The 16,576-nt window shown below is 38.6% G+C and overlaps 1 protein-coding gene across 1 annotated transcript; it reads right to left on the bottom strand.

Moving 5' to 3' along the window:
* Positions 1-4,392: 4,392 nt before the first annotated feature.
* On the bottom strand, positions 4,393-4,878 carry LOC111211991. The gene has a single exon (XM_022713350.1). The coding sequence runs from the start codon at positions 4,876-4,878 to the stop codon at positions 4,393-4,395; it is 486 nt and encodes a 161-aa protein (XP_022569071.1).
* Positions 4,879-16,576: the final 11,698 nt, after the last annotated feature.

The following is a 16,576-nucleotide window of genomic DNA, read 5'->3' as shown; positions in this document are numbered from 1 at the left end:
GCATGCATCATTTGTACATGTTTAAAGTGCTTTGTCAAGATTTTTATAATTCAATGTGAAATTGTGAGCAGAAAATTCGCAACTAGATGTTGTCCAATTTAGATAGTACGACTGAGTTCATTATGTATACTACTATTATGACAATATAATTTTAATATGAGCTAAATAAAGACTGCAAATTAGAATTTTCAGTCGAAAATGAGTAATAAAGATTACTTTTCATCCACTCTATAAAATATTACTGAGTGTTCTAAAAGAATAGGAAATTCTTCTGTATATTATTAATGAATCATAAGGTTCCTTTATATAGGAATTACAAAATATAAGAAAAAAGAAAGTATCCAAAACTTAATACAACTGGAAATAGGAAAACTATTAAAACAGAGAAAAGGAAAAACTAGTAAGCCTTGGCCGACTAGGAACTTGGCCGCCTCTCATCCATGCGGTTGGGCCTTGGCTCGGCCGATGGGCTTTCTCTTCTGGTCTTGGTTATGGGTCATCTACTTAATGATTTATAACACTCCCCCTTGGATGCCATAACCATATGGGTTTGTAACATGCTTAATGTTGCCTCGTTAAAACTTTTCTAGGAAAACCAAAAACTCAATGTGGAAAAAATGGAAACCATAGATAGGAAAAAGAGTACAACGCATGAAACTCCCCATGATGAATGCATCACCGAAGACCCTTCAATTGGCGCATTCCTATCTGATATGTAAGCTTCTTGAACGTTGAGGTTGGCAGAGACTTGGTGAAAATATCGGCTGAATTATCACTGGACCGAACTTGAACCACTTGAACTTCTTTGGCCTTCTGTAGATCGTGGGTGAAGAAGAATTTGGGCAAGATATGCTTTGTCCTATCTCCTTTGATGTATCCATCGTTGAGCTGAGCTATGCAAGCTGCATTGTCCTCATAGATGGTTGTTGGCTCTTCCTTTCCCACGGCCAAACCACTCTCTACACGGACGTGGCCGGTCATGTTCCTCAACCACACAAGCTCACGGCTTGCTTCATACATTGCTATGATCTCGGCATGATTGGACGATGTGGCCACTAAGGATTTTTTTGTAGAACGCCAGCATATTGCTGCTCCACCATGTATAAAAACATATCCAGTCTGAGATCTAGCATTATGTGGATCAGATAAGTATCCTGCATCAGCATATCCAAACAAAATCTCTCTTGGTCGGTTGGTATAGAAAAAACCGAGATCTTTTGTTCCTTACACGTATTTGAACAGATGTTTTATTCCATTCCAGTGCCTCTGAGTTGGACAAGAGCTAAATCTAGATAATAGATTCACGGCAAAACAAATGTCTGGTCTAGTGTGGCTAGCCAAGTACATTAAAGCTCCAATGGCACTTAAGTAAGGCACTTCCGGTCCGAGCACTTCCTCTTCCGGTTTCTTTGGTCCGAACAGATCCTTCTCTAGGTCTAAGGACCTCATGACCATAGGACTCGACAACGGATGAGCCTGTTCCATATTAAACTTCTTGAGTATCTTTTCTGTATATGCCAACTGATGCACAAGGATTCCATTGTTTACATACTCAAGTTGCAGTCCCAAACAGAACTTAGTTTTTCCTAAGTCTTTCATTTCGAATTCTTTCTTTAGACATTCGACTGTTTGAGAAATCTCTCCAGAGGTTCCTATAATGTTCAGGTCGTCCACATAAACCGACATGATTACAAAGCCTTTGTTGTCGAATTTCTTGATAAAAATACATGGACTTATTGGATTGTTCTTATAACCCTCTTTCACTAGGTACTCTGATAATCTATTGTACCACATTCGACCTGATTGTTTCAAACCGTACAAGGCTTTATTCAGCTTAATACAATGTTGTTCTCGAGAACCTTTCTTATCTTTGATATAGATTTCATTATCCAGTGGTCCGTACAAGTATGCAGTCACTACATCCATTAGGTGTAAATCAAGCTTTTCTTTTATGGCCAGACTGATTAGAAATCATAATGTAGTTGCATCCACCACAGGGGAGTAAGTCTCCTCATAGTCTATTCCTGGTCTCTGTGAGAATCCTTGTGCAACAAGCCGTGCTTTATATCTCACTACTTCTCCTTTCTCATTTCTTTTCCTCACAAAAACTCATTTGTATCCCACTGGTTTGACATCACTCGGTGTCATGATTATAGGGCCAAAAATGCCTCTCTTTCTTAATGATTCTAACTGCACGTTTATAGCTTCTTTCCATTTGATCCAATCTGATCTTTGCATGCATTCATATATGGACGTGGGTTCTAGATCCTTATCTATTTCCATGATCTCAAGTGCTACCTTATATGCAAATATATCATCGACATCGATATCTTTTCTGTTCCATTGTGTTCCAGACATTATATAATTGATCGAGATCTCTTGGTTATCCAGACCTGGTATACCCTGAAATTCATCGTCCCGAACCTCATTATATGGTACCATTGGTCGAACCGGTTCATTCAGTATGGCCGGCCCACTCGGCTCGACCAGTTCGGTCGGCTCGGCCGGTCCATCAATGTCATGGACGGTTTCCTTAATGCTCTCGGGTCCGACACCTCTCTTGGACTTTCGAGGCTGTTTATCTTTGGAACCAATAGGTCTACCACGTTTTAAACGTTGTTTAGACTCTGTAGAAACTTGATCTTGTCCCTTCTGGACATCTATTCTTATAGGTGCATTACAAGCCGGTATGTATGACTTTGTCACTCTATTCGGGTCAGCAAATGAATCTGACAACTGATTAGCTAGCTTTTGTAGATGTATAATCTTTTGGACTTCCATATCACATTCTTTAGTCCGAGGATCTTGCCAAGATATTGATGGTCGAGACCATTCTATTTCTTTTATCAACCGGCTGTTCTCTCCCCCCTAAGGTCGGATATGTGGACTCATCAAAGTGTGAGTCTGCGTATCTGGCCTTAAACAAATCACCCGTGGTTGGCTCAAGATACTTTATAATGGTTGGGGAGTCATATCCAACGTATATTCTCATCCTTCTATGTGGTCCCATTTTAGTTCTCTGTGGTGGAGCAATTGGAACGTAAACGGCACATCCAAATGTTTTGATGTGGGACACGTCTGGCTCATGACCCGTGAGTAACTGGGATGGTGAATATCTATGCTCACTAGATGGCCTGATGCGAATCAGTTCTGCTACATGTAATACTGCATGTCCCCATGCTGATACCGGGAGTTTAGACCTCATGAGTAATGGTCGGGCAATCAGTTGTATGCATTTAATAAAAGATTAGGCCAAGTCGTTCTGTGTATGTACATGTGCCACGGAATGTTCCACACTTACCCCCATGGACATACAATACTCATTAAACGCTTGGGACGTAAATTCACAAGCATTGTCTAGACGTATAGTCTTTAAAGGAAAATCTGAAAAATGTGCTCTCAGTCTTATGATCTGAGCAAGCAGGCGTGTAAATGCCAAATTTCGTGTGGATAGTAGGCAAACATGCGACCATCTGGTCGATGCATCAATCAGGACCATGAAATACCGAAACGTCCCACTAGGTGGGTGTATTGTTCCACATATATTTCCCTGAATCCTTTCCAGAAAATTTATGATTTCCTTATTAACTTTGGCTGGTGATGGCCTAGTTATGAGTTTCCCTTGTGCACATGCTGCACATGTGAGATTATTTGGGACAACTCCTTTGAATGTGTGCCCTTGTGAATTCATTATCAGTTTTGGCATCATACTAGTACCGGGATGGCCAAGCCGGTTATGCCATAGAATGAAATTTTCGCAGGCATTAGCCTCGATCATACTGATCTTTGCATAGTATAAACCAGTAGCTATTGCGGGTACAGTCTTTAGGACCATCTTATTGCCTTGGGTGATCGAAAATATGTTAAGGAATTCTTTATTTCCTTCTTCCCATGTTTCAAGGTGGAAACCGTTTATCCTTATGTCCTTGAAACTCAATAAGCTTCTTTTAGAGCTGGGGGAATATAAAACATTTTTAATCTCTAGAAGAGTGCCTTTAGGCATCAATATATAAGCCTGGCCGTGACCCTCAATCAGGCCGGCCACACCCGCAATAGTATGTATGTTTGCACTTTGCATTATGAGATTGACGAAGTATCTTTTGTCTCTAAGAATTGTGTGACTTGAGCCACTATCCACCACAAGTATACTCATCTCATCATTCATTCTATATATAAGAAGATTTATAATCTCAGAGACTTTTATAAAACTTTAAAGCTTTCATATTATAAATTCAAACACCAAAAATAAAAACACCAAAGCAATCATAAAGTAATCAAATAAAAGTCGAATTAGTCTTTAAGACAATCTGATGTCTCATGATCCATTAGATCATCCTTTTCATGGTCGAAATCATCATCAGCATCATACCCATTGTCGTGAACCATATGAGCTTATGGGTTCTTGTTCTTAAGACTCTCCTGATAGAGTTCACATAGATGCTTAGGGGTTCTGCAATTTTTGGCCCAATGGTTACTCATCCCGCACCTGTGACAAACGGATTTGGTCGAGTAAGACAGCTTGGATATACCGCCTCGACCGCGGCCAAAAATGGCTCTTCCACGGCCATAGCTGGAACCACGACCACAGTTATTGTGGTTTCCATATCCACGGCCATATGTGTAATTGTCACGGCCACCACGTCCTTTGTACCCACCACGGCCTCTGCCGTGTGTTCTTCTCTCATTATAGACGTGGTTGCTTTCTTTGGGATCTTTCTTTTCAACTTTGTGGGCTTCTGGTAATGGTGCTGATCCTGGAGGTCTCATCTCACTGTTCTTCATCAGGAGTTCATTATTAGCCTCGGCCAGAAGTAGGCACGAGATCAGACCAGTATATGTGGCGAATCCTCTCTCTATACTGCTGCTGCAGCAACACATTCGTTGAATGGAACGTAGAGAAGGTCTTATCAAGTAACTCTTTCTCGGTTACTTCTTCACCACACAGTCTCATCATTGAAACTATTTTGAATAATACCAAATTGTATTCATCCACAGACTTATAGTTCATGAATCTGAGATTCTTCCACTCATATGGTGATCATATCTACGCTGTAAAGCGGTCCAAAGGCCTAGTGGATTTTCCATTGTCAGGTACTGATCCTTTAAACCTTCAATGAGGTGATGGCTTATAATACTAATCGCCATGTATCTATTTTTATCATTCTCATTGTTTCCCTCGATGATAGTATCACCGAGTCCCTTTGACCTCAGGTTGATCTTTGTATCTAGCGCCCACTGCAAATAGTTATCTCCAGAGAGATTAAGGGATGTGTAGTCTAGGTTTGAGATTTTCGACATCTGATCACATTATCATTTGAAATTAGGGTTTTATAATGTGATCCTTCGACCATAAGATAAACAAGAACCTCGGCCACAATCAAGCCTTATGCGGCCATAACTCAATCAAAAGAAACGTTCATATGAAAACTACTTGACCATGGTGCGAACAATCCTAATTCATGTTTCTATATGAGACAGAGAGATTAGGCCACACGGCCATATGCTTTTATTAATGCAATCAATTCGAGTTTGTATAATCTATATGCTGTTTGATAATCAAGACGAATGCAATTCATATTCGGATTTAGATGTCATGCAAACAACCTTAGAAAATTCGAATTAGGGTTTTGATTCAAAATAATAAGCAGCCGGTTTTAAGCAATATGAATTCAAGGTTTCAAAGCTTTTAGGATTTTAAATTCGAGATTAGATTATTCAATCAATCTATCAATCCTAAAACCTCAGATCATCAAACATTCAATCAAAATAAGAATAATTAAAACCGGATTCAATCTTTAGGTTTAGGGTTTCGATTCCTGAATTAGGGTTTCTCAAATTCAGATCAGGAACAATCAATAAAAACAATCAATATGTTCTAAGGAATCGATTTCTATAACTAGTTATGAGATTGTCAATTTTAGTTTATAGGTTTTAGGGTTTTGATCAAGGACATGGGATTCCATAATGATGGATTAGGGGTTTTAGGTTCTGATCATTATGTTCTCAGATTTAGTCTTTATACCTTTGTTTTGTAGGTCTGAACCGGACCTCCTAAGATCTGAGACTAGCTGAGACAGATGGACGCAAGACGGCTCCTGTCGGGTCGCATGCCGAGAGCGATCGCGAGTTGATGCTTGTCGCGGATGGTTGCGTCTGGTCGGGGATTTGAACTGAGCTGGGTACAAGCTGAGCTGAGGCTGAGGACGTTGAACACGAACAGGGAACGTCAAGAGGCTGAGCTTGATCGGAGTTGAGACGAGACGGAGGTCGTCTAGGATCGTGGCCGCCGGCTTAGGTTTTTAGGGTTTGGGAGTTTCGATTTTGTCTCAGGGTTTTTGGAGTCCATCGTGATGATAACGTATTGTAAAAGAATGGGGAATTCTTCTGTATATTATTAATGAATCATAAGGTTCCTTTATATAGGAATTACAAAGTATAAGAAAAATGAAAGTATCCAAAACCTAATACAACTGGAAATAGGAAAACTATTAAAACAGAGAAAAGGAAAAACTAGTAAGCCTTGGCCGACTAGAAACTTGGCCGCCACTCATCCATGCGGTTGGGCCTTGGCTCGACCGATGGGTTTTCTCTTCTGGTCTTGGTTATGGGTCATCCACTTAATGATTTATAACACTGAGGACTGCACCCATTGTATAGAGAGATTAGTCAATTTAGAAAATGCTAAAAGTATAGAGTTGCCATTTGCCAACATACTCTAAATTTTGTATTCCTAGTTTAATGTTTTTAAAAGAAAAATTATCTAAATATATTCATCAAACAAACCTTTTATTGTGAACCCAAATCGACTTAAGCGTGTTTTTAAGTTTATAATATTCATCAAAGAGACGAGGGACTGAGTTTTGTATTCATGAAGAAGGAATCAATTTGTTATAATAAGATAACAAAATCATTAGAGGAGACATGAATAATTAAATCTTGAGGATTAATTTGGGTGATAAAAAGTCATCGAGGAAAGAAATGTAGATCCATGAACCTGCCACTTTTTCTCGGAAGGAATTGACTTTGACATTTATAACCAATGCCGGCCCGATGAATTTGAAGGCTGGAAGCTCAACAGAAAATAAAGGCCGCTTATAAATATGTATGAAAAAGTTTTAATTGCATTTGAAGGATGTAGGGTTCGAAGACGTTAACTCTAAGACTCAACCAAACGGCTTAACCATTATGCTATAGACAAATACTATTCAAACGAAGGCCGATAAATTATGTGTTTATTGTCGGCCGGAAGCTCAAGCTTCCACCGCTTGGTATCAGGGCCGCTACTGTTTATAACCCATAATGATGCATCATCAGAGCCGGTGGAAAAAAAATATAAGCTGATTTGGAGAAGGTAATGTTCAAACCTAGGTTGGAAAGTCTATAAACAAGCGCACTGGACCACTAGACAAAAGGGAATATTAATATTTTGTGGCCAAAATGGCTTGATAAATTGTACGGCCGGAAGCAACCGCTTCTTCCGCGTGGTCCAAGGGCCGGCACTGTGCATCATACATAGTTACATACTTCAATCTTTCTTTATATATATATATATAAAACCATAGCTTCGTATTTGAAAACAATCGACTTTCTTATTAGAAGAAGGGTATATTCCCCGCCGGTCACTATTGAAAGTTTGACATCGGAAACAAAATAATTTGTACATGGAGGTTTACAAGTTAGAAAAACAACAATCATGTTCGAGTACTGGAGCCAATGAAAACTTTGCACATGGTTATGTTTTTTAATTAAACCGACTATTAGTGTATTTGTTAGTACTAATTAATGTAGACCCGCACGGTGCATAGGATTAAGTACACAACAAAACAGTATATAATATTAATTTTAAAAATAAAATTTGTTTAGACTAGTTATTATTCTAATACATACATAAGGTAGCATCATTTAAATCGCTGATTATTTTTTGACTAAAATTTTTAAATCACTGATTTCAAGGATCAATATTTCACTTACCATACGCTTTCTCAGGAAAAAGATCGTTGTACTTTAAAAACCTAACAAATATATTGTCTTGATTTTTGACAAAGACAAGTTTTACTATGTCTTGTGTACAAAGACAAGTTTTACTATGTCTTGTGTAAGTATCCAAAAGATTTGGTCTTAGATACCTCCATTCAAAAAACTTAAAGAAGAAGGTGTACACCATTTACAGTGATCAATAGAGTATGAATTCTTACAAAGTAGACATCCAAATCAACTGAACTGGATTCAATACAAAATTACAAATGACAAATTCTAGTAAGGCCTTTTAAACAAAAATATTGATTACATTAACCATAAAGACAACGTATACTAATTATCAATGGTCCTATATCATTAAAAAATTGAGAGAAAAAAAATCCAAGAAATCATATGGGCATAGTCACACAGTTGAGAGCAGATAAGTTTTCCCATTTCATATATTTGTTGCGCTAATCTTCTGATTATATTGTACAGTATTACTTTGTTATGCTAGAACACAAAATCATTTTTACCAAAAAAAACACAAAATCATCGATGGGGTAGATGTAAATCCACGAACTTCGCCATGTTTGGCTGGGGGGGGGGGTGATTGGTTTGTATATTTTGATGGATTTGAAAATCCAAACTAAATCTAGTGTTATTAGTTCTATGATTTTAAAATATGTATTGAAATCATGTGTTATTCGTTTAATGATTCATAAATTATAATTCAAATCAAGTGTTATTCAATCATACGGATTTACTAATATATTCACTACAAGAAAACACAGTTTTAACAAGGAAATTTAACGAGGAAAACTAATCCTCGTGAAATTACGTTGACTTAACGATGAAATTGCGAGGAAATAAAGTTTCCTCGTAACGGCCTTGTAAAATACCGAGTAAAGCGATTCCTCGTAAAATCGTCGTAAGTTGACGTGGTTATTCCGAGAAAAATGTGTTTCCTCGCAAATTCGTCGTAAGATTAGCATGATTTTTACGAGGAAATAACTTACGAGGAAAGAACGAGAAATCCACCAACTTAACACGTTTTTTTTGCAACTAACCTAATATTTCGTCGTAAATTCCTAGCAAAATTCAACTACCAGATTCGAAAATTTTCTATAAATATGGAGGTTTGAACATAATTTTAAGCACACCAACAAGAAAAAAAAACGTGAAAAAAATGTCGGGCTTGGGAAATATTTTCGAGTTGCGGAGGTGGATGTATATGCATAGAGATGCTAACGGGAGAGTGACGAAAGAATATCTTGCTGGGTTGGAGCGTTTTATGCATCAAGCAGATTCTACACCGCTCGCCCAAGAAAGCGGTAAAATATTCTGTCCTTGTAGGAAATGTAACAATTCAAAGTTGGCAAATCGTGAAAATGTTTGGAAGCATTTAGTAAATAGAGGTTTCACGCCAAATTATTATATCTGGTTTCAACATGGAGAAGGTTATAGTTATGATCAGAATGAAGCTAGTAGTAGTAATAGCAACTTTCAAGAAGAACCGGTTGATCATCAATTGCATAATGCACATAGTTACCATCAGGAGGATCAGCCGATGGTAGATTATGATAGGGTTCATGATATGGTAACTGATGCATTCGTAGCTCATGATGATGAAGATGAAGAACCTAACATAGATTCAAAAAAGTTTTATGAAATGTTAGATGCGGCAAATCAACCACTTTACAGTGGTTGTAGAGAAGGTCTCTCTAAATTGTCATTGGCTGCTAGAATGATGAATATTAAAACTGATCACAATCTACCTGAAAGTTGCATGAACGAATGGGCAGATTTATTTAAAGAGTATTTGCCGGAAGACAATGAGTCTGCTGATTCTTATTATGAGATTCAGAAACTGGTTTATAGTCTTGGGTTGCCTTCGGAGATGATAGATGTTTGCATCGACAACTGCATGATCTACTGGGGAGATGATGAGAAGTTGGAAGAATGTCGATTCTGCAAGAAACCACGATTCAAGCCGCAAGGAAGGGGACGTAATAGGGTACCGTACCAAAGGATGTGGTACCTACCAATTACAGATAGATTGAAAAGATTGTACCAATCGGAGCAGACTGCTGGAAAGATGAGGTGGCATGCCGAGCATACTCAGACGGATGGTGAGATGACTCATCCATCAGATGCAAGAGCCTGGAAACATTTTAACAAAGTACATCCGAATTTCGCTAGCAATAGCCGGAATGTGTACCTCAGATTATGCACAGATGGATTTAGTCCATTTGGAATGTCAGGGAGACAATATTCATTGTGGCCAGTCTTTCTTACGCCATACAACCTGCCACCGGAGATGTGCATGCAACAGGAGTTTTTATTCTTGACCATATTAATACCCGGTCCGAAGCATCCAAAAAGGTCACTTGATGTTTTCCTACAACCACTGATAAAAGAGTTGAAGGATTTGTGGTCAACAGGGGTGAGGACGTATGACTGCTCAACGAAGAAGAATTTTACGATGCGAGCTATGCTTTTGTGGACCATAAGTGACTTTCCTGCCTATGGGATGTTGTCTGGATGGACTACACATGGGAGATTAGCTTGTCCATATTGTAATGGAACGACAGATGCATTTCAACTGAAGAATGGTAGAAAGACAAGTTGGTTCGATTGTCACCGTCGATTTCTTCCAGTTGGCCATCCGTACCGAAGAAACAAGAATTTGTTTAGGCAAAAAAGGTTGTGAGAGACACTCCTCCTCCATATCTAACTGGAGAACAAATTGAAGCGCAAATCGACTATCACGGAGCTAACGAAACAGTTCGCTGGGGTGGTAATTGGCATGTCCCTCGTAATATGCCTGATTCTTACGGTGTTCATCACAACTGGCACAAGAAGAGTATATTTTGGGAGTTACCATATTGGAAGGATCTTCTTCTGCGCCACAACCTTGATGTGATGCATATAGAGAAGAATTTCTTTGAGAACATCATGAATACAATATTGAATGTCCCAGGGAAGACAAAAGACAACATAAAATCGAGGTTGGACTTGCCGGATATTTGCTCAAGAAGTGAGTTACATATAAAAAGCAATGGCCAAGTTCCCGTTCCAATTTTTAGATTGTCTTCAGAAAAAAAGTCGGTTTTGTTCAATTGGGTGGCATCAGAAGTGAAGTTCCCTGATGGGTATGTTTCAAATCTTTCAAGATGTGTTGAAAAGGGTCAAAAGTTCTCCGGGATGAAGAGTCATGATTGTCATGTCTTTATGCAACGACTTCTGCCATTTGCATTTGCGGAGCTACTTCCAACAAACGTACATGAAGCACTTGCAGGTAGTTTACAATAGGACAATAATATTAAATTGGTTTAGTTTACAATAATAGTATTTGACTAACAATGTGTTTAATTGTTTTTGGAATAGGCATTGGAGCATTTTTCAGGGATTTGAGCACACGCACTCTTAAAGAAGAAGTCGTAGAACAGCTTCAGGAGAACATTCCTATCTTATTGTGCAACTTGGAGAAGATATTTCCTCCAGGCTTTTTTGACGTGATGGAGCATCTAGCTATCCACCTCCCATATGAGGCATTGCTTCGTGGACCGGTACATTACGGATGGATGTATCAGTACGAGCGAGCCATGAAATATTTGAAGGGAAAAGCAAAGAACCTCGCCAAAGTTGAAGGTTCTATAATTGCTGGAAGTTTGACAGAAGAAGTTTCTCACTTCACATCGTACTACTTTGCGTCAAAAGTACGTACCCGAAGAAGAGCTCCAAGAAGATATGATGATGGTGGCGTTGCGCCCACATATGCAGTTGTTGGTGTTCCAGAAATCTTTAGCCAGATTGGACGACTTGGTGGGAAATCAAAACAGGTTTGGTGGTCGAGTGAAGAAGACGCTCATAGTGCACACACCTATATTCTACTCAATTGCGAGGATCCATTGATGCGTTATTTTGAAAGGTAACTTAAATTGAGTATACATTATATAATTGAGAGAGATTAATTCATGTAAAATGTGATTTTACAGCATGTTTGTTTCACAAGTCGAAGAAACATTTCCTGGTATATCCACAAGTGACGTAGACAAAAGAAAAGATCAACACTTTGTTAAGTGGTTGAAGAATCAGGTATTAATCAAATACTTTTAAAATTTTCATACATGAATGATTTGTATTTCAACGTTCTTTTTATTTTTAAATAGGTTGATTATGACGACGATGCAGATTATCCTAAGTGGTTACACGAAGTAATTCAATCTCCACTTGTAAAGGTCACCACATCACAGATGTATTTCACACGAGGCTATACTTTTCACACATATGAGTATGGTAAACAGCGGGCAACCAGTAACTATGGAATTTGTGTGAAAGGAGAAACAGATTTCTACGGAATCTTGACGGAGATTATTGAAGTCGAATTCCCAGGGATATTGAAGCTAAAATGCGTCCTCTTCAAGTGTGAATGGTTCGACCCCGTCGTCAATAGAGGTGTTCGGTTGAACAAATTCGGTGTAGTAGATGTCAACGGTGGCCGGAGGTACAACAAATTCGAGCCCTTCATCTTAGCTTCACAAGCAGACCAAGTTAGCTTCCTTCCATACCCTCGGATGAGAGAGTCGGGTATAAATTGGTTAGCCGTGATCAAAGTTACACCTCGAGGACGAATCATCATAGGAGAAGAACCACCATTGCAAGAAGAACAAATAAATGAAGTTCATGAACCTGAACAAGAAATTGATGACATCCTTCTCATTGATCCGCATAATCACGAGTATGAAGATCTTACCGAAGATCCCACGGAGGAAGCTGTTGAAGACGAGTTTCATGAAAATGATGATGTTTCAAGTGATGACGAGAATGTCGATGAATCCGATTAATGTATTTGATATTTGTATGAGTTTGATTTATTATATATAATTAAAGATAATGGGAGTTTATTTATAAATAAGATATCGACATTAATTATAAGTAAAGGAATTGTGTTTTTATAATTTTCGGTTTGGATTAGAATGAATTGCTTGAGGTTAAAGGATAGAAGTGTTTGATATATGAAGTAGAAGATAAAGAAGATGTGGTTTGGGGTTTGGGGTTTCGTTTTAGGGGTTTAGAGACAGTCGTCGTACTTTCCACGTTACCTCACGGGAATTTTACGACGATTTATAATACATTACCTCGCATATTCCACGGTAACAGTAAACGTCGTAATAGCCTCGTGAACTTACGTGGAATAAGAGACGCTTTATAATTAAAAAAGCGGACCTCGCTTATTCCACGTAAGATCAAAACGTCGTAATAGCCTCGTGAACTTACGTGGAATAAGAGACGCTTTATAATTAAAAAAGCGGACCTCGCTTATTCCACGTAAGATCAAAACGTCGTAAGAGCCTCGTGAACTTACGTGGAATGAGCGAGGTCCGCTTTTTTATTTTACTTTTCGTCGTTAATTCGTCGGTAAATATAAACCCTAAACTAAAATGAAACCCAAATCCCTAAACCCCAAATGTGCAAACCCTAAAACTCCCCATCCTACTTCATATAAACTAAAAAAAAATTATTTTCTATTTTATATAAACTTAAAAAAAAAAAAAAAAAAAGATATTGGAAACACATATGACGAGATACGTAAGTGTAGCCCACATAAATCTACATCATTTGTATTCAAATATCTTCTTCTCTTTTTTTTTGTTTTTAAACCTTTCATATTTGATTTGTAGAGTGTGTTTGATTTGTTGTGTGATATGTCAAATTCAAAATTTGTAAAATAGTTTTTCAACGTATTAAACCTTTCAAATTCAAAAAAATATATATATTGAAGTTAAAGGGTTAGAAATATATGAAGTATAAGATAAGAAATATAAGAAAGATAGGGTTTGAGGTTTGGAGATAAGAAAGATAGGGTTTGAGGTTTGGGGTTTAAGATTTTAGGGGTTAGCAAAAAAAGCCTCGCTATTTGCACGTAATGTCGATGATAAAAACAAAAATCGTCGCAAGAACGACGTAAAATAAAACACGGGCCTCTGTATTTCCTCGCAAAAAAAACACGGGCCTCTGTATTTCCTCGTTAATTTGCGTGGGCCTTGCGACGAAACGAAAGACGGGCCTCTGTCTTTCCTCGTCATTTTGCGACGAATCTTCGACGAAACCTAATCCTATATATAGGCGAAACCGCAGCCCTCTTCATTTCCTCTCTATTTCCTCTCTACAGCCTCTCTATTTCCTCTCGCCATGGTAAGTCTCTCATTCCTCTCTAAGTAGTTTAGGGAATTTAGATTAGGTGGTTAGTTTAGGGAATTTAGTTTAGGAAATTAGTTTAGAAAATTTAGGTTTCGTAATTTTATTAATTACGTAGTTAATACTGTTCATAATTTTTTTTTTACTCTTGATTTTAATTTAGAAATTTAAATTTTGCAGACTATTCGCAAGCACCAGCGTACTGCTCACTACTCGCAGATGTTCGGTCAACCGGGTAGTCGGTTAGACCCGCCTTCACTTCCCGGTTCTTCTTCAGCTCCCGGTTCTTCGGGTCAGCAGGAGACCGTCCCCGAGACTCAATCTTCTCAGAGAGTCTCGCCTTCTTCTACGGCATCGCCATCAGTTCCTCATGTGCCTCCTCCGATAGCTCCTCCTCCGATGCCAGCTCCTCATGTGCCTCCTCAGATGCCCGCCAATCAGGTTCATGCTGATTTGATGGTGCCACCGAGTTGTCCTTACTCTCAGTACACTGTTGAGGACATTCTCGGTTTGCCAGGCAGAGAAGGCTTACCGATCATAGACCCCGACCGACCTGACGGAACTCTCTGGTATGTATGTTACATTAATTTTTTAAAATTCATTTGTGACTTTAATAAATATTTAAAACTTTAAATTTGTTTTTTTTTCCAGGTTTGGGGTTGATAACTGCCTTGCAACAGAAGTAACCGAGACGATTAAAGGTTACTTCTCCATGCCACATCCCAACTGGAAATCCACTCCGATCTACATCAGAAGGACGTGGTTCAAGATTTACGCTGTAAGTTTTTACAATTTATTCCTGATTTATATTTTTTTAAATTTTATTTTTCTAAACTAATTATTAATATTTTTTTTTTTGCAGCAAAAATTTAATTGGTCCATGGGGGTCAATGAGAAGGTGCGGAAAGAGTTTATCGACAAGGCGAAGAAACGTTTGTTGGACACGGTCTCCAACTGGAAGGGTGACTGGATCGTGAAGGGCTATGAGCGGGGCAAACCCGCAACCATCACCACGGACGTGTGGGATGGCCTCATCCGTTATTGGAGGGATCCTGATGCCATGAGAGTCGCCCAGTCTTGCTCCGCCTCCCGTAACTCGGTAGATGAGCACGGCCACAGGGCGATGCAACATAGTACGGGCCAAAAGCCACACGCCCGCGTCCGTTTGGAAATGGTACGTAATTTAAATATTTAACTTTTTAATTTTTAATATATATATATATAATAAAAACTTTCTCAACTGTTTTTAGGCCAAGGAGTTGGGACGTTTACCGACTCTTATGGAACTTTTCGATCGGACCCACAAGAACAAGGCGGGCGAATTTGTAGATGAGAAGTCTGAGAAGATCTACAACGATGTGGCAGCTCGTATTGACGAGCGTGAGACCCAGCTGGCGCAGGAGTCCGCCGACGGATCACCCGTCGTCTTATCCACAATAGAAGTGGATAGAATTTACGAGGAGGTAAATTTTATATAAATTTTTTATTAATTCCATTTTACTTTAAAATTTAAATTTTAATATATATTTTATTGTTTTTTAAGGTCGCTCCTAGGAAAAAGGGACGTGTGTTGGGGATTGGTTCCGTCAACGATGTTCCGAGAGCGACTTCCTCTTATGGCCAGAGACGGGATGATGAAGTCTCTGAGCTGCGCGACGTGTTGGAGACGACACAACATCAGCTGTCGTCGACACAAAACGAGTTGGCCTCGACAAAAACGTCGTTCACAGCTCGTATGAGTGGTCTCGAGAACTTCTTGGACGTCATAGCGGCCACAAATCCGGAATGGGAGGCCATGTTCAGGACCATGAAACAACAAAACCCCATTCCAGGCGAGGCATCCGTGCAAGTCAACGAGGCAGATCTCTCGAGAAGGAGCGAGGAATTCTACGACGCGGCAATGCAGCATTAGTTTTTTTTTTTGTTATTGTATTTTAAAATTCAAAACTTATTTATATATTATATAATTTCATTTTGATTCGGCCAAAAAAAAATTTTCTATTCGATTTAATTTCAATTAAAATTTTATTAATAAATTAAATAAATATAATTTTTATTTTATTTTTATTTATAAATTCAGTAAATAGAAAACAAAGTAATTTCGTAGCTAATTCCCGATGTATTAACGAGGAAAATTAACGACAAAATCTCGAGGAACTATTAACGAGGATTTTACGTGGATTCGTTTTCGTATACTTTACGATTCTATTACGACGAATTACTTTCGTGTTATTTACGTTTTTATTACGACGAATATATTTAGAGGTTTTTGCGGATCTTTTACGACGAATCCTTTTCGAGTTACTTACGAGGAAACACAACGACCGCATTACGTGGAAACCCCACGTGGTCTTTACGACGAAACCTTAATTCTTCTTTACGAGGAAAATATAACCTCGCTAATGAACGAGGAAAT

The sequence above is a fragment of the Brassica napus genome, chromosome C5 (genome assembly GCF_020379485.1).
Source record: "Brassica napus cultivar Da-Ae chromosome C5, Da-Ae, whole genome shotgun sequence".
Taxonomy (NCBI): domain Eukaryota; kingdom Viridiplantae; phylum Streptophyta; class Magnoliopsida; order Brassicales; family Brassicaceae; genus Brassica; species Brassica napus.
The sequence above is the reverse complement of the archived record's forward strand: the minus strand, read 5'-3'. Positions and strand labels throughout refer to the sequence as shown.